We start from the raw sequence: 18,599 nt of genomic DNA, 5'->3' as shown, positions 1-18,599 counted from the left end.
CGAGGGGAGGAGTTCTACAAAGGTGTGAACACCAGGGGCCAGGAATCGTTTGAAGTCAACATAGGGTCTGTCTGTTATACCCTCTCTGTGTTGTGACCTGAAAACTCTCTCAAGACAGTAGGCTAGGAAAATTGAAACTCTTGTCTTGTTTTCCAATTCTCAGTGATTACTCCTATTTGTTACCCGATGTTCAGTGTCTTCAACACTGTCATTTTATATCATTTGTCCATTTTTTTATTGTTTCACATGGGACAGGAAGGGGGTATCTGGTCCTTGTTATGCTATTTTGATCTGACAAGGAAGTCTGAACTCTGTTTTTTAAATTCAGTTTTTCTGTCTGTTGTCAGGATATGGAAGTGTTGTAGCTTTTAAAAAGTTGATATTATATCGAGATTCATTGCTCTACTTTTATTACCTTTAATTGTCTATCTAAAAGTACTATTTTTCTTTCTCATCAGTACTTATACCTTTTATTTTTATTTGTTTTTCTTAAGTTATTAGATAGATAAGACCTGTGGTAAAATGCTAAATAGAAGCAGTGATAGTCTGCATCTTTTGTTGCTCCAAATTTGAATACAAATCCCTGCAATGTTTGAGAGAAACTGTCTTTTTTCATCTGTCCACTTTTAGGTGTTTGCCAGTATCTTTACATTGATTTAAAATTTTTAAAAGTTTTTATAACTGCCACCCATGGAGGAGTTTATGTAATCAATATACTTCTCCATCATTAAAAGGAGTATTCATTATTAACTTTTAAAAAATCAATTATAATTTGATTTATTAAAATTTCATGAGTTTTTTCAAAAACAGCTCATCATCTTTGGTAGTTTTTTGTTCCTTTTTAATTTGGGCTGTGTGTGTATGATATTTTAAGAAATATTTCATAGCTACTTAGTACACTGTAACTAGTACTGTGATATTAAAGTTTCTGTGTCTACTTCTGTTGGGTTTTTTAATCTTTTTGATCTTGTTCATAGGGACATGATTTGGGTTCACTTTACTGAATTAATTCCATCTGAATACTCAAGTAAATTGGAGATGTTTTCCTCTAGAGATTTGTGTTTGCTTCTACTGGATGTCAAGAATTCAACTAATTTTGGATAACTTTAGTCTCCTAGAAGGTCCTAAATTAATACAGAATGCTCCAAATCAGCTCTCCAATTTTACTGACAGCCCAAGATTGATTTCTTCATCTTAGGATTGGTACCGGCATTTGTCTGTTAGTCAACTCTGCCTTCCTTGTTCGTGTATTCCTCATGGGCCTCAACTCCAGTTCGTGCTCCTCATTTAAAAAAAAACATTGTTTGCTCCACCTTTGGAATTTTCTTTATTTTTCTGGTGAACTCATCAATTATAAAAATTCTGTTTCTTTTAATAAATGTAGCCTCTATTTGCATCTAGCATGATGATGCTTCAGAATATCCAGTCCAATTTACTATCTTTTCTGACACTTGTCTTTACCTATGTTTCAGTGAAAAATGTGAAGGATGTCAGGGCTAAAATCTGGCTGAAATGAGTCATGTGTCCACTTACCATTTTCTAAGGAGAAAACTATAGAAGAGAATTAACAACATATGATCAAAGGAACTTTACTGTTTGTGTAATATTATTTTATTGCCATTTTCATTATATTCAATAGAAATAGTAGTACTAGAAAGAAGAAAATGAGATTTTAGGAACATAAAACTGGCTTTAGATATTTGAAAATGAGAGGAATTTTATGTTTACAGATTTCAAAAGGCTTTGATATTATATTTCAATGCAAACAGTAACTTATTGTATGATTTGGTTCATTAATAATTGGAGTGATGTTAAGATTTAGACATTTCATAGAATCTCAAATATGACTTCAGGTACCACATTTTACAGGTACACTGTGATTCGCCCACTAAATGATAGTGAGTAAATAATAACTGGGATCTGTAACTATAACCTAGGAGTCCTGTGTTCTAGTCTAATAACTGTTCTCAAAAATATCATTAACTTTTTGGGTATAATAAACAGTAAGCTGCAGAATAAATTGCACATACTAAAGAGTAAGCAACAGAACAAATTGCACATGCTGTGCAGTATGCAAAGCAACAGAATTAGCAATCTGAGAAACAACTGAATACAAAATAAAACACACAGTTGTGTTTTGATTAAGGCTCTTTTTAGGCAATTTGCTTCAGCCAAGGCTGTGTAACTTCTTTGAGTTTCCATGTACTTTATAAGGCTCTCTTTGAATTCCTTTAATGTTTCATCTGATCCCACAGGTCCACATTTAGACCTCTGTATTAGGCTGTACAGCCCATTGGCATAGTGATCACCATTTTTCTTCATCAACAGATCCTCAATACAGTCCATTAGTTCCTTCACTTGGTCATCCTGATTGCTCCCTTCAGTACGGTTATTAAAGGCACAGATTCGCCCACCACATGCTGCCACCAGCTTGCTTAGGGCTTTGTTATCTGAGTCGCGCATGTAATCCATCAGGGAGCCACCATTGAGGTCTTCCTTGTGGGTAAAGAGGACAATTGTGTGTCCCATGGCACCCTCTCCAAAGATCTCCTTCACCCTCTGTGCAGCCTCCTGGTCCTGTGAGGTATAGCGGCCCAGTTGAGTCACCAAGAGCAGCACATGGGGTCCTGGTGCAGAAAGCAAGTAGCACCTCTGCACCTCTTTGTACAGAGCTTCACAGTGGTCCTTCCAAGAAAACATATCTGGTGTGTCAATAATGACAATCTCTCTATTTCCCCAGCTTCCCTGACTTTTGCTGCAAGTCTTAGTCAAGGTCTGGGAACCCAGCTTCGATTCAAATGCTTGCTTCCTGAGGATGCTGTTCCCTGCAGCACTTTTGCCAGTTCCTGTTTTGCCCACCAGGATGATTCTCACCTCAGATCTGCTGGCACATTGGCCCTTTGCATGTGGTCCTGTGAGGAGCAAATTTACTGTGTTATCACTACACTGATCATGGCAGTGGAATATTTTTTTCTTTTCTTTTCATTTCTTTTTCTTTTTCTTTTTTGAGGTGGAGTCTAGCTCTGTCACCCAGGCTGGAGTGCAATGGCGTGATCTTGGCTCACTGCAAGCTCCACTTCCCGGGTTCACTCCATTCTCCTGCCTCAGCCTCCCAGTAGCTGAGACTACAGATGCCCGCCACCGTGCCCGGCTAATTTTTTTTTTTTTTTGTAGTTTTAGTAGAGACAGGGTTTCACCGTGGTCTCGATCTCCTGATGTCGTGATCCGCCCACCTCGGCCTCCCAAAGTGCTGGGATTACTGGCGTGAGCCACCTGGCCCGGCCAGTAGTGGAATATTTTTAATGATAAAGAGGTATTCCCCGTTATGTAAAAAGATACTCTCACATCTATTTCATGTATGAAATGAAAGCTAACTTGATTTCTCTAGGACTGCTGGGTATTGCCATGTTGGAGCCTAGGAAAACATACTTGGGGATGAGATGGATTTAGAAACATTTCTCATCATGTAATGGTTGCCTGAATCACTCAGTCCTGGATCTCTAGAAGAAAAGTTTTCTGGAGATCAGAGATGTGTAGGCAAGGCCATGGGTTCCATCTCAATGTGGGCCAAGTGACCTGGCTCTGTTTCAATGCCAGAGGTTGCTACTTTGACCTTTGCTGGGCAGAGTGGGGTCATGACTACCAGGGAAGTGGCTGGACCAGCAAAATATTAGAATGAGCAGAGTAAAATTATTTTTATTAGTGAAGAAACAACTGATATAAAGGATATCATAATTTTGCTTAGAAAGGATGGCATAATTTTTGTATAAAATAGTCACAGAATATGGTAAACTTCCCTCTCTCCTTCCCCATTTCCCTTCAATGTGGGTAAGGTTCTGGGGAGAGGAGTGAATGGGGACAGAGGTATGAAGGAGCTTGAGGCTTTAGGGAAAAAATGTGTTTCAGACACATAAAAGGGGAAGGCATAGGAGCCATGGTGCCATTTCTGCTGGTCCACATGGCAGTGAAAGGAATGACTTGTCTAGGGCAGGTTCATGGAAGAATCAAGATGCAGCTTTGTAGTGGAGACAGGAGCGATTTAACTTGCAAGGCAAGGGTGACTCTGGCTCTTGAGGGTTAACCCCTTGATTCCTTTACTGTAAGGGAGGAATATTTGACCTATATGAATGAAATGGAATACCATGATAACAGAAGAATCTTTCTGGAGGGAATATCCAAACAAACTAAGACTCTCCTGCTAAGCCCATTGCCTTTTGGGGTTTAGCTGTTCCTTACTCTCATGTTGCAGAGAGAAAGTTGGAGAAAGAAAGTCTACATTGACTACAGAATATCGGAGCTTAGAAAGAACTTAGAGTGTACAAAGAAAATGAGCTTTCTGAGAGGCAGCATGCAGTGGTGAAGAAAAAAAAGTATCTGGAGCTGGATTGCTTAGTTTTAATTGTCTTTCCATTGCTAGTCATATGATCTTGGACAACTGGTCAATTTCTCTGCATCTGGAGAAGATGATGGTTTACCCCATGTGGTGGTGTTCTAAGGATTAAATAAGCTAATATATGTAAAGAACTTAAAAGACTGCTGGTGCACTTAAGCACTTAGTGAAAATTAGGCTAGGATTGTTTATAGCAACCTCCTTATAGAGGAGGTAACTTGCATGCAGGGGTTAAGTAACTTGGACAGAGTCACCTAAATAGTTAGTGAAATCTACCATTTATTGAGCACTTTTAATGTGCCAGGATCTGTTCCAAGTGGTTTACCTGCATTACCTAATTTACTCCTCCTAGCAATGATATGATTTAGGGTTAGGTGCTGCAATGCCCACCAGCGGTCTTGTTCTTAGTTCGTTCAAATGACCTCTCGGGCTCACAGGACTGCCATGGGCCTCACTGGGACACTAGTCTACTCAGAAGAATGGAAACCTTCGCTTGCCAGAGGGACAATGTTGGGCCTTCCACGTGGTGGAAGTCTATGCAGCAATTCATGGAACACTGCAAACTGTCACCTAGGGAGGTCCCAGGACAAGGAGATGGCATCTTGAGCAGTTATAGAAACCACCTGGACTCACAGGAGCCAATATCTCTTGTAGCAACTCTGGGGTTTAGCTTCCAGATTCCCTGCAAGGAACATGAGAGTTACAAGAGTCACTCTGCTCAGGGAATTTCGAAACATAGCTTCCTAGCATGTATTTATAGTTCTTCCAATATAGATATAATTCACCCATCAAGAGAAGTTTTCAATCATAAGCAAAGTTCCTAATAATATTATAGACTTTTTTTTTTACTATTATTAAGTTATTGGAGAATCTGAGCTAAAACATTTAACCAAAGATTAAATTCTCAGGCAGAAAGGGAAAGGGTTTGTCAACCTTTTTACCCATGGTTTCTTTTTATTCACCTTATTTTACACATAAATTTGCAACTTGCCCAAGAACTTAGAGCCCATTAAAAGTAACCAGTTTTGTAAATGAAAAAGCTGGCATTTGAACCTGCCCATTTTCTATGCCTGAAGTATTAGTGCTTTGCCATGCTGCTACGCCAACACTTGTTGCATATATTTAAGTATTTTCTCTTCCAGCCAAATTGGCCAAAACTTATGGACATTTAATCTTATTTTCTGTAGGCCAGTGAAGTTATAGCCTCACAGTAGACATGCAATGGACACTTTTACTTAATAGGAAGCAGGCATTACATTACACATTTCTATATTCTGAAAACAGCAGCCAAGCAGCTCCTGATACACCACGCTGGAGCTTGCTTAGAGGTGGCCAAACTGCACCTTTAACCTTCCTCTCGCCTATGAAAACAGAAATCAGGGGAGTCACTGAAGAGAAGCGGTGGGAGTCCTGAGTTGCTGGCCTCCTAGGGAGTGCTACGTCATTCTCTCCCATGGGGAGGGTATAGGGAAGAGAATTCTCTGCATCCAAAGCCAAGTGAGAGGGTCTCTAAAACATCCACTCATAAATATTAGGCATGTCACCAAAGTTGAGCGATAGGTAGGTCATTTCCCAGATGGATGTCTGCTGAATGACAGAAACTGATAAGCCTATCCAAGTGCAGCAAAGTGAAGAGAATTCTTGAGCAAATTTTTGAGAGGAGTAAGATGTAACCTGAAGTTTGGAGACATGTATAAACGTGGAAATTGGTGTCTATTTCCTTTCTGGAGAATTCTAAATTTTGAAGGCTGACTAGAGCCACCTAGGAGACCAGGATAAGGAGTAAGCAGCAATGGCTTAGGGAGTTTCCCATAGACAGAAGGGATCTTACAGAAAATAACTAGGCACAGCTGCCTTGATGAGGCCCTGTCCAAAGGCCTGCATTGTATGGCAAGGGGAGTGCAATAGTAAGAGGAAGCCAGGGGTGCCATGAGGGTGGGAGCAGAGGTCTAGTTGGAGAATTCAGCCAGAGAGGGCACAGCCTCTGGTGGGAAGCATGCAACTTAGCCCTGTGGGAACTCCACAGTGTTCTCGCACAGTGGAGTGTCTGCTGTAATGGGGCATGGGATGGCGATGAGGACCAGCCAGGAGATGACTGCAAGGACAATGGGACTGAAGCACTCCACCTTCTTTCTCCAGTCACCCATCCTCCTGCCTGATGGGGAAGGAGGGACTAGCATGAGGGTTGAGGGGGCAGAGCTGGAAGGGAGAGGAGGACTTTTGGAAGGTCCCAGAGTTCAGGCTGAGGCTGAGGTGGAGGAAGGAGAAACTCAAATTGAATGTAAGTTTGATGTTAGATGGCACCGAATAGTACAACACCTGATACATGTGTCATAGTGACTTTAATAGACTATTCTTCTAGTCTCTATTAATCAGAAAGGCAACTGCCTGAGATGGCATCAATAAATCAAGATTGTGGCCAGGCGCGGTGGCTCACGCCTGTAATCCCAGCACTTTGGGAGGCCTAGGTGGGCAGATCACTTGAGGTCAGGAATTTGAGATCAGCCTGGCCAACATGGTGAAACCCTGTCTCTACTAAAAATATAAAAATTAGCCAGGCATGATGACACATGCCTGTAATCCCAGCTACTCAGGAGGCTGAGGCAGGAGAATCACTTGAAGCTGAGAGGCAGAGGTTGCAGTGAGCTGAGCTTGCACCAATGCACTCCAGCCTGGGCCACAGAGCCAGACTCCATCCCCTCCACCCCCCAACCAAAACAAAAGGAAATCAAGATTGCATAATAAGAGGCAGTGGCTGGGAGGAAAAAAAGTTGTTTCTCATTTGGATCTCAGAGTTCAGCTTGATCAATAAACAAGTTCCATACACAATGAAGCCAGAGACCTCCTATTTCTCACAGGTGAGGGTTGAGTGTGAAGGGAACTTGGAAGGGAGGAAGATCTGGGCTCTTCTTGGTGTAAGAGACTGAAGACAGGGCTGGCGAGGGGCAGAGAGTGAGGAGGAGGGAGTGGGAAAGGGGAGGTCAAGATACAGAGAGAGAGACGCCCATACCATACAGATAGCAGAAACAGGTGCGAGAAGAGGAGAGAGAGAGAAAGGACAAGGGAAGAGAAGGGAATGATAAAGACAGACAGAAAGACAGAGAGAGAGAGAGAGAGACAGAGAACCTATAGAATTGTGAGAGAAGGAAGAGAAGACTGAATGGTAGGAGAAGGAGTATTTCAAAGAGATCCGAAAGATTTGTGCATAAGGGAAAAGCCTGGATGCATATTTTGGATCCTGGTGAGTATTTTAACAATTTTCAAGCCAGACTTGGTGGTTCATGCCTGTAATCCCAGCAATTTGGGAGGCCGAGGCGGGTGGATCACAAGGTCAGGAGTTTGAGACCAGCCTGACCAATATGATGAAACCCAGTCTCTACTAAAAATACAAAAAAAATTTAGCTGGGCGTGGTGGTGTGTGACTTTAGTTCCAGCTACTCGGGAGGCTGAGGCAGGAGAATCACTTGAACCTGGGAGGTGGAGGTTGCAGTGAGCCGAGATTGCGCCACTGCACTCCGGCCTGGGTGACAGAGAGAGACACCGTCTCCAAACAAACAAACAAACAAACAACCAAAACAAAACCCCACAATTTTCAGCTGCTGGTGGTGGTAGTTGTGGGAGTTAGAATAAGATCCTTCACCCTTGTTTATTTTGCCCCAACATCATCATAAGAGCCAAACTCACGCACACACATGCGAAGTCACTTTCTTACCCCAGTGACTGTGTTCATTTTGGTCCATTGGTGTTCCTGAGAAACAGAGAGACAAGAAACTTATTTTTCAGTTCTAAATCATGAAAAATTCTTATATTTCTTTTCTTTCTCTTTCTTTCTTTCTTTCTTTCTTTTTTTTTTTTTTTTTTTGAGACACAGTTTCACTCTGTCACCCATAGCCAGGCTGGAGTGCAGTGGTGTGATCTCGGCTCACTGCAACCTCCACATCCTGGGTTCAAGCAATTCTCTTGCCTCAGCCTCCCGAGTAGCTGGGATTACGTGTGTGCACCACCACGCCCGTCTAATTTTTGTAGTTTTAGTAGAGACAGGGTTTCACCATGTTGGCCAGGCTGGTCTCGAACTCCTGACCTCAAATGATCCACCCGCCTCGGCCTCCCAATTAAAAGCGTGAGCCACCGCGCTAGGCCAAGATCCTTATATTTCTAAACAACCATGTTTCATTTGTCTACTCGTAAGGAGCAAGGTGGGTGGGAAAGGAATGACTTCCTACTTTACAGACAACTGGAATCACTTGCTGAGGAGCTGAGAAGTGGGTTTCGTTCGTAAGCCTCACGCCCAGCTCTCTCTCGCTTTCTTCCTCCCGTCCTCTCACAGGTCAGCCCGGCTCCCTTCTGTTTTTGTTTTGCCTGCACACTCTTCCCTTCTGTCAGCTTTCTTGTAGGTGTGCCTTCCCTTACACCTGAGCCTCAGTCCTCCCTTTCCCTCTCTTTCTTTTCCCACCTTGCCTCCTTCCCTCATGTTGAGTCTTTGCTGACTCAGTGAATTAAGATTATGACTCTGGGAAACCGTGCAGTCCTTTAAGCCAAAAATACACTTCACTTGATCCATCAATTGCTTGAATTTTTCTCATTCTCCAACAGCCACTGGTTATGAAGCCCTTGCAATGTAGGAACTACTATGGAGTGAGAAGTATGGGTACATTTTCATCAGCTAGTTTCTCTTGCTTAAATCTGGCAGGCATAGACCAAGCCAACAAGCACAGAAAACTGAAAGCCACAGGTTAATGCCCAAATTCTTCCCAGTCAGCACTTTTTATTGGCTTTATACTATGGAAATTCTTTCTTTGCCAGTAATGTGTAAAGTAAATTACATCGGTTTCCTGTAAACTGGCTTCACTTAAGGAAAAGGCAGTCACTCTAAATTGCTTCTCTTAAAACAGGACAAATTTGTTCTAAGAAAAATGAAAATGTTTGTGCATGGCTTGGGACCTAGAAATCAACACTGCAGAACTTTTCGTAAATCTGGGCTTACCTGATGTACTGTTCAAAGAAACAGTTGGCTCCCTGTTCAGTCCTGTTGTCTTGTAGCTCAGCTCCAAGAGAAAAAGAAAGTAAAACCGAGACTCCAGTGGGTCTTCCTCCTCTCTTGAATCTTCACTGAGCTTCCTGACTGCTAACGAACCCCACCACGTGCCTGTGTTTGAAATTCTCTTTCATGCCATTATACAAAATAAACAGTTTAAATGGAAAGTTAATCAGTAGTTATTTGCTGTCATGTGGGCCAACTGTCTCTTCTTCTTAAAAGTGAAAAAAGAGTGTTTTCATGATTTCATCTGGACTGGAAAGAAAGGCACGAATGCCAAGGAAGTTGGTGGATTTCAGTCCTTCCCAGCTGGGATATGTCCCAACAGTTAGAAGTTTGTCTAGATGCAAATGGCCCCCTGAGAAGGGCTTAAACCTCACTGAGACCAGCAGCAGGGATTGTTCTAAAGCAGATGCCACTGGGAGAGAAGAGGAGCCTCTGATAGGCACTGCCCAGGGGAAGAAGGGCACAGAAAGGAGAACCTGAGAGGGGCCGTTTGTGTCTGAGTCTGATTGTAAGGATCATTAACCATCAAAACATTTTTACATAACTCATTCATGGCTTCTAGGATTCTGGGCCTTTCTTCCCTGTCCAGCTCTGTAATTTCAGAGAACCTCCCTGTGGGGAGAAATTGTCTAGGAAATGTCTATAGTAATAATCTGGAGTGTTTATATTCAAGAAGAATAACTCAAATAATTAAAGTTGAAATCGTCCAAATATTCTTTTTCTTATACATAGGGCAGTTGCCACAGCAGCGGAAGGAAGACATGGAATTTGTATTGCCTTTAAATACCCCCAGATTAATAGTGACACACATTGCTTTCTTTTCAAACTCATTGGTCAAGAATAATCACATAGCTCTAGGCTCCTAATCACATGGCCCTCCTATGAGGGAGGCTGGGGAATGCAGTGGACCCTATGGAACCTGGGTGAACACCACCACCTTTACAACACGCGACTGTTGCTTTGTTTCATTTTCTTCCAGATCCTTTGCTGTACAATCTCGTAAGCGTGCTTGAAAAACAATACAACACAGGCAACTCCTGCTTGAAATCTATAATCTGTAAGTCTATAATTTAGTCCTAAAAATAAAACATTCTATGTAAAAACACTAACTGGGGCCTATTTCTTATTGTTTTATGTGTAAAACAAATATAATGTAATATGCATCAAACTGAAAGCTTACCAATTTTCTAAATCATAAATAAATTTGGTAAAGCACCTATATATGAGAAAAACTGTCAACTTAGAACACCAGAATTATAATACATGCTTTTCTGAATACCAAAAAAGTACTTTAGGCTTATTTTATTTTATTTTATTTTGAGATGGAGTCTCACTCTGTCGCCCAGGCTGGAGTGCAGTGGCGCCGTCTCGGCTCACTGCAACCTCCGCCTCCTGGGTTCAAGCGATTCGCCTGCCTCAGCCTCCTGAGTAGCTGGGATTACAGGCGCTGGCCACCACGCCTGGCTAATTTTTTGTATTATTATTATTATTTTTTAGTAGAGACAGGTTTCACCATGTTAGCCAGGATAATGTTGATCTCCTAACCTCATGATCCGCCCGCCTTGGCCTCCCAAAGTGCTAGGAATACAGGCATGAGCCACCGCGCCCAGCCCAATAATTTAGGTTTATAAATAAAAAATATTGGATAATGTAAGTGGGAGTGCAAGGCATCTACAGGAATGAAGAATTCAGTGGATAGCCTACACGACCCATGTTCATTTCATCTCTCTAACTGTCCATTTTCTGTGTTGGCTTTACCTTACTTTGGTAGAAAAATGGATTTGTCGTTCCATAATTATGCTCAGGAACAGCAGTGTCTAGAGAAAAGTTATAATTTTCCTTTTCTGTGACTGTTTTTTAAGGAAAAAATAAACTTTTTAATAAAAAACAAAAATGATATATATAATAACAAAGCTTCAAAATACATAAAACAAAAATTGTCAGGACTAGAGGGAGAAAGAAAAAAATCCACAGATAGTTGGAGATTTTAATACTCCTTTTTTAGTAATTGATAGAATAACTTGATAAAAAAAATACATGATGATATAGAAGTTCAGAAAAGTACTGTTAACCATCTTGAGATAATTGATACTTATAAAACATTATGCCTTACAACTGCAGAATACCTATTCTTTTTCAATTGCGCATCTACCTTCATGAAGACATAATATGATGGAAAATAGTCTCAATAAATTTGAAACTATTGAAACCATACGAAGTACATTCTCTGACAATTGAATGATGCAAAGAAATCAGTAACAATATGATGTCTAGATAATGCCCAAATATGTCAAAATTTGAAAACTGATAATGAAAATAAAGCATCATAACTAATTGAATGTAGTTAAATCCGTGCTTAAAAGGTAGTACAGAGCTGTAGGTGTTTATACAAAAATGATAGAAAGGAAGTATGGAAGAGAAAGAGAAAGGAAGGAATCCTTGCCACAGCTGGGAGAAAAAATTCTGAAAAATCTATCTAGAAAAATATGTTATTCATGATAAATAACTTTTATAACTCAATAATTTAAAAAAGACACATAACCTAATAAAAATGGGCAAAAATTGAACAGATACTTCAGAAAAGGAGATATATGAATAACCAAGTTGCTTAACATCATTTTTTTTAACTTTTATTTTAAGTTCAGTAGTATATGTGCAAGTTTGTTATATAGGTAAACCCGTGTCATAGAAGTTTGTTGTACACATTATTTTGTTACCCAAATATTAAGCCTAGGACTCATTAATTCTTTTTTTCTGATCCTCTCCTCCTCCTACTCTTCACCCTCTGGTAATCCCCAGCATCTGCTGTTCCCTTCTATGTGTTCATCTGTTCTCATCATTTAGCTTCCACTTATAAGTGAGAATATGTGGTATTTGGCTTTCTGTTCTTGTGTTAGTTTGCTAAGGATAATGGCCTCCAGCTCCATCCATGTTCCTGCAAAGGATATGATCTCATTCATTTTTATGGCTGCAGAGTATTCTACGGTGCATATGTACTGCATTTTCTTTATCCAGTCTACCGTTGTTGGGGATTTAGGATGATTGCATGTTTTTGCTATTGTGAATAGTGCTGCAGTGACCATACATGTGCATGTGTCTTTATGGTAGAATGATTTATATTTCTTTGAGTATATACCCAGTAATGGGATTGCTGGGTCAAATGGTAGTTCTGTTTTTTTTTTTTTTTTTTTTTTTTGTAAAACGTAGACTTTTAATTACTGCTTTTATCACCAGGTTAAGCCATGCATTTACAAAGTAGTTAGAAATTTCAGAAAGGTGTTATAGTTAAAAAAAAAAAAAGCTGATTCTTACACATATATTATCTAGCACTTCATGGGGACACTACCCTTCAAAAGGCCCTGGCCAAATAACTCCCAAATGAAACACTCAACCTAAGGTTGTTTTCAGCCCACTGTTAGTGAAGCTGGGTGCAGAATGCAAAGCCTCTAAAAGGACAGGATACAAAATCAGGTGAGTAGGGGCCATTGGCAATGCTCAGAGCCAGCCAGACTCCAAACAGGGAGCCCAAGTGGTTTTTTTCTGGGACACTCTAGTTGAATTATTGTTTAATTAGTCAACCATAGATCTTCAAAAGAGAACAATTAGTTAACATGATAAAAAGGTTACTGCATTCTTTAGACTGTGTCATAATTATAGTAAGCAAATTCTGACAGTTTTAACGAAAATAGCCTCCACCATTTTGCAGGTATGAAGATAACTCAATTATCCACAGGGCTTTTAATGTCTGCTGGACAACAATACATGAATGATAAGCTATGAATGACATTGTTTTATGATATAAAAATACTAGTGTTTTTCATTTATTATTTCTATAGGCATTCACTGTTTGAATCAAGGGTAGGCTTGTTAAGTGATTAAAGGCAATTTTATTACAGCAGCATGTACTTATTCTATTCTAAAAGAATAAAATTCGTAAACAGAAACAGCTTTTATATTTGTTTGCAACCTGCAAAATTGAGTTATTTTGCTGATAGAAAATACTAAGAACTCACTTGAGGACCATGCCACCTTCTGAAAAGGCCACACACCTACTTCTTAAATGTGTTAAAGTTACAGCGTGTCCCAGACTCATCCAGAGCAAAATAAGTAAGCAACTGACTGTTATTGACTGTCCCTTCCCCAGCACTCGCACTGATTGTGTTGGGAAAAGCCACAGATCAAGGCTGCACAGCCAGATGGAGGAGGCTTTTTATTTAAAGGCAAAATACCAAAATGGCTGTCTCGTGTAGGTGATTTCTACTTTCACACTCTGCTTGTACATGATCCCCTAACCTTAATTGCTTTCTCAGCGGGCTAATTTTGATTGACTTGTTGAGAATGGTATCCATTATTAGTGAGTCAGGAGAGAAAGGGATTTCTGTGGTTACATGTAAACTTGTGATAGGTCTGTGGAAGTTACACGTGAAGAGGATAGTGAGGAAGTCAGCCATGATCCATCTATGTGAAGGTCACACCAGCTTCACTGTACACTTTGAAGACTTTCTCAATGGCATTGACTTAGGCAGCTGTTCTCAGGTCCAATCCCAGGTTATACTTCATGGCTGTGTGCACAATTTGCCTGGCAGAACGCTCCATTGTGTACGCCGAGCCAGAGTGCACGATGTCTTTCTCAGATGCGCCAGATATCCTGCCTTGGAACTCTGCCGTGGGTACAATGGGAATAGTTCCACCATGCTTTCCAAATTTTCTTTCTAAACTCTCTTGAACAGACATGAGCAAGTGGTAATTAGAATCCCTTTCATATTTGAAGGTCAAACGGCCGTAGCTGACATGATTTAGATTCTTCAGCCACTCAAAGTAAGATACTGTCACTCCTCCAGCATTCAAGTAGAGATCTGGAATAACCATAATGTTTCTCTCCAGGAAGATCTTGTCAGCTTCTGGAGTTGTTGGCCCGTTGGCACCTTCAGCAATGATCTTGGCTTTGACTCTGGCTGCATTGTATTTGGTCAACTGCTTCTCACTAGCAGCTGGGATCAGTATGTCACAGTTGGCCTCCAAGTTGCTTCCTTCATAGGGCTTTGCCTTGGGGAAGCCCAGAATGGACCCATGTTGCAGTTTGAAGTCTTCCAGTTCCTTTGGGTCAATACAATCTGGATTCCATATACTCCCATCAGACTTACCAACAGCAATACATTTAGCACCAAAACGATGTAAATATCTCATAGAGTGTAGGCCCACATTACCAAATCCCTGAACAACAAATGTTTTATCTCCAAACCCTGGTGTCATTCCTAAAATGCTCATGTAAGAAGCTTCATTGATGAAGTTTTCCATCCCATGGAAGACACCATGGCCAGTAGCAGAGATACATCCATGGATGTCCCCTTGGCTGATGGGTTTACTGGTAACACAGGCATGTGCATTAATATCATATTGCCCTATGGTGCTGGTATAGGTATCAACGATCCAGGACATCTCCCGCTCACCTGTGCTCATGTCTGGAGCAGGCACATCAATGCCAGGACCAATAAAGCCCTTCTTTGCTAGCTCCATGGTGAACCTCCTTGTGATCTTTTCCAATTCATTATCAGTATAGTTCTTGGGATTGATCTTAACACCAGCTTTAGCACCCCCAAACGGCACATCAACCACTGCACACTTGTATGTCATCAGAGAAGCCAAAGCTTTTACTTCATCTACACTCACATCAGTGCTGTAACGGATACTTCCCTTGCAGGGCGTGCGGTGCTGGCTGTGCTGGGCCCAGTAGCCTTAGATGACCTCCCAGGAGCCGTCTTCGCGCCCGATGGGGAAGGAGAGACTCAGCACATGGTTGCAGAGCTTGATGATCTGCACGATGCCGCGCACCCGGTTCCACTTCTGCTCCTCGCTCTCTCGGGTCCTCAGGTCCTCCACCAGCTTGTCCTCCACGATGCTGGCGCCGCGATCAAAGAAGCCCTCCACCATCTTGAGGAAGTTGGGGTCATCCTCACGGTCGGCCACCGCCTCGCTGTAGTGGCGCGGGGCGGCCATTGTGAGCCCGGGCTGCGGGGCGGTGGCAGGCTGTCCCCGTGCCCGGCCCAGCAATGAGGCCCAGTCGGCGGCTGCCCAGCCCAGGGCAGGGGGCCCGGCCCGGGACAGCAGCAGTGCTTCACCCAGGTAGCGGTATATGGTGGCAGGCGGAGGGGAGGTGCGTGATCGGTAGTTCTGTTTTTAGATCTTTGAGGAAATACCACACTGCTATCCACAATGGTTGAATTAATTTACACTCCTACCAACAGTGTATAAGTGTTCCCTTTTCTCTGCAACCTCACTAGCATCTGTTATTTTTTGACTTTTTAATAATAGTCGTTTGGACTGGTGTGAGATGGTCTCTCATTGTGGTTTCGATTTGCATTTCTCTAATGATCAGTGATGTTGAGCTTTTTTTCATATGCTTGTTGGCTGCATGTATGTCTTCTTTTGAAAAGTGTCTGTTCATGTCCTTTGCCCACTTTTTAATGGGGTCTTTTGTTTTTTTCTTGTACGTTTGTTTAAGTTCCTTATAGATACTGGATATTAGACTTTTGTCAGATGCAAAGGTCTAATATCCAGCATCTATAAGGAACAAATAGTTTGCAAAAACTTTCTCCTATTCTATAGGTTGTCTGTTTATTCTGTTGATAGTTTCTTTTGCTATGAGAAACTTTTTAGTTTAATTAGATTCCATTTGTCAAATTTACTTTTGTTGCAATTGCTTTTGGCAACTTCATCATAAAATTTTTGCCAGTTCCTCTGTCCAGAATGGTATTTCCTAAGTTATCTTCCAGGGATTTTATAGTTTTGGGTTTTACATATAAGTCTTTAATCCAGCATGAGTTGATTTTTGTATATGGTGTGAGGAAGGGGTCCAGTTTCTATCTTCTGCATATGACTAGCCAATTATCCCAGCACCATTTGTTGAATAGGGAGTCCTTTCCCCATTACTTGTTTTTGTCAGCTATTTTGAAGATCAGAAGTTGTAGGTGTGGTAGCCTTATTTCTGGGCTCTCTATTCTGTTCCATTGGCTTATTTGCCTATATTTGTACCAGTACCATGCTGTTTTGGTTACTGTAGCTCTGTAGTATAGTTTGAAGTTGGGTAGCATGGTACTTCCAGCTTTGTTCTTTTTGCTTAGGATTGCCTTGGCTATTCAGGTTCTGTTTTGATTCCATATGAATTTTAAAATAGTTGTTTTCTAGTTCTGTGAAGAATGTCGTTGGTAGTTTGATAGGAATAGCATTCAAGCGTTAAATTGCTTTGGGCAGTGTGATGGTTAACTGAGTGTCAACCTGATTGGATTGAAGGATACAAGGTATTGAACCTGGGTGTGTCTGTAAGGGTGTTCCCAAAAAGATTAACATTTGAGTCAGTGGGCCAGGAAAGGCAGACCCACCCTTAATCTGGGTGGAAACAATCTAATCAGCTGCCAGCATGGTTAAAATATAACCAGGCAGAAAAATCTGAAGAGAGACTGGCCTAGCCTCCCAGCCTACATCTTTCTCCCATGCTGGATGCTTCTTGCCCTCAAACATCAGACTCTAAGTTCTTCAGCTTTGGAACTTGGACTGGCTCTCCTTCCTCCTCAGCCTGCAGACAGCCTATTGTGTGAAATATATATGTACATTCCATTAGTTCTATCCCCCTAGAGAACCCTGACTAATACAGGCAGAGTATGGCCATTTTAACAATATTTATTCTTCCTACCCATGAGCATGGAATGTTTTTTCGTTTGTTTGTATCATCTCAGATTTCTTTGAGCAGTGTTTTTGTAGTTCTCATTACAGACATCCTTCACTTCCCTAGTTAGCTCTATTCCTAGGTATTTTATTCTCTTTGAGGCAATTGTGAATGGGATTGCATTCCTGATTTGGCTCTTGGCTTGAATGTTGTTTGTGTATAAGAATGTTGTTTTTGTGCATTAATTTTTGTATTCTGAGATTCTGTTGCAGTTGTTTATCAGCTGAAGAAACTTTTGGGCAGAGACTATGAGGGTTTCTAGATATAGAAACCTTGTCTGCAAACAAGGATAATGTAAATTTCTCTCTTCCTATTTGGATGCCCTTTATTTCCTGACTGCTCCAGCCAATATTACTTCCAATCCTACGTTGAATAGTCGTGGTGAGAAAGGGCATTCTTGTCTTGTGCCAGTTTTCAAGGGGAATGCTTTCAGCTTTGGCTCATTCAGTATGATGTTGGCTGTGGGTTCCTCATAGATGGCTCTTATTACTTTTAGGTATGTTTCTTCAATACCTAGTTTATTTCAGAATGACATAACATTGCACATTACTCAGAATGGTTAAAATAAAATTCAAAATGACAGGCAACAAGTGAGAATTTTGAACAATCAGAACTCTCATACAATGTTGATGGGAGTGTAAAATGTTACAACACTTCTAGAAAGTATGTGGCAGGTTTTGTGCCCTTTGGTGGAGTATTAAGTCTTTCTTCATAGACAGCACGTAACAGTTTTTACCCAGTTTGTTCATGAGAATTTAACTTTTTAAGTTGCTATTCTAAATCAGAATTTATCCTTTTACCCTATTATCTAAAGGGCTTTTATTTTATAAGAGGAATACAATAAAATTAGTAAATTAATTTCATAAACAGCTAATTTACTTATTTCAATATTTTAAAACATTTAATTTTTTTTGAAGGTGATTAAATATTTTTAATGCACCATTCGATACAGGGTTTTCCCCACCCTTATATAACTCCCTCTATGTCAGATTCATGGGTGTAAAAGTCTCATACTCCTGGGTCAGTAACTTCTCTTTTTTTAAAAATATTTTTTATTATACTTTAAGTTTTAGGGTACATGTGCACAACATGCAGGTTTGTTACATATGTATACATGTGCCATGTTGGTGTGCTGCACCCATTAACTTGTCATTTAACATTAGGTATATCTCCTAAATGCTATCCCCCCCCACCCCACAACAGGCCCCAGTGTGTGATGTTCCCCCTCCTGTATCCATGTGTTCTCATTGTTCAATTCCCGCCCATGAGTGAGAAAATGTGGTGTTTGGTTTTTTTGTCCTTGCAATAGTTTGCTGAGAATGATGGTTTCCAGCTTCATCCATGTCCCTACAAAGGACATGAACTCATCATTTTTTATGGCTGCATAGTATTCCATGGTGCATATGTGCCACATTTTCTTAATCCAGTCTATCATTGTTGGACAT

General features: G+C 40.9%; 1 protein-coding gene and 1 pseudogene across 3 annotated transcripts; both read right to left on the bottom strand.

Annotated features, from left to right (window-relative positions):
- Window positions 1–1,588: 1,588 nt before the first annotated feature.
- Window positions 1,589–9,448, bottom strand: GIMAP2 (GTPase, IMAP family member 2). 2 transcript variants are annotated; one of them, XM_003270909.4, is made up of 3 exons: window positions 9,375–9,448; window positions 8,103–8,138; window positions 1,589–2,912 (listed from the first exon to the last, which is right to left on the bottom strand). In XM_003270909.4, the coding sequence occupies exons 2-3, from the start codon at window positions 8,128–8,130 to the stop codon at window positions 1,927–1,929; spliced, it is 1,014 nt and encodes a 337-aa protein (XP_003270957.1). In that variant the 5' UTR covers window positions 8,131–8,138; window positions 9,375–9,448; the 3' UTR covers window positions 1,589–1,926. The 2 variants fall into 2 exon arrangements, 1 of the variants encoding a protein (XP_003270957.1); XR_004032990.1 differs by lacking the exon at window positions 1,589–2,912 and adding an exon at window positions 4,648–5,072 and having other exon boundaries at window positions 9,375–9,430.
- Window positions 9,449–13,827: 4,379 nt separating this feature from the next.
- Window positions 13,828–15,443, bottom strand: LOC100597565 (annotated as a pseudogene). The gene has a single exon (XR_004033008.1). The product of XR_004033008.1 is annotated as a glutamate dehydrogenase 1, mitochondrial-like (transcript).
- Window positions 15,444–18,599: the final 3,156 nt, after the last annotated feature.

The sequence above is a fragment of the Nomascus leucogenys genome, chromosome 13 (genome assembly GCF_006542625.1).
Source record: "Nomascus leucogenys isolate Asia chromosome 13, Asia_NLE_v1, whole genome shotgun sequence".
In the NCBI taxonomy this organism is placed as follows: domain Eukaryota; kingdom Metazoa; phylum Chordata; class Mammalia; order Primates; family Hylobatidae; genus Nomascus; species Nomascus leucogenys.
The sequence above is the reverse complement of the archived record's forward strand: the minus strand, read 5'-3'. Positions and strand labels throughout refer to the sequence as shown.

Excerpts from the sequence above, each read along its gene's own strand:
- GIMAP2 (XM_003270909.4), bottom strand. The coding sequence starts at position 8,130 with ATGGACCAAAATGAACACAGTCACTGGG. Across the intron at positions 2,913-8,102 it reads AAATGAACACAGTCACTGGG|GACCACATGCAAAGGGCCAA; the intron begins GTAAGAAAGTGA and ends TGCTCCTCACAG.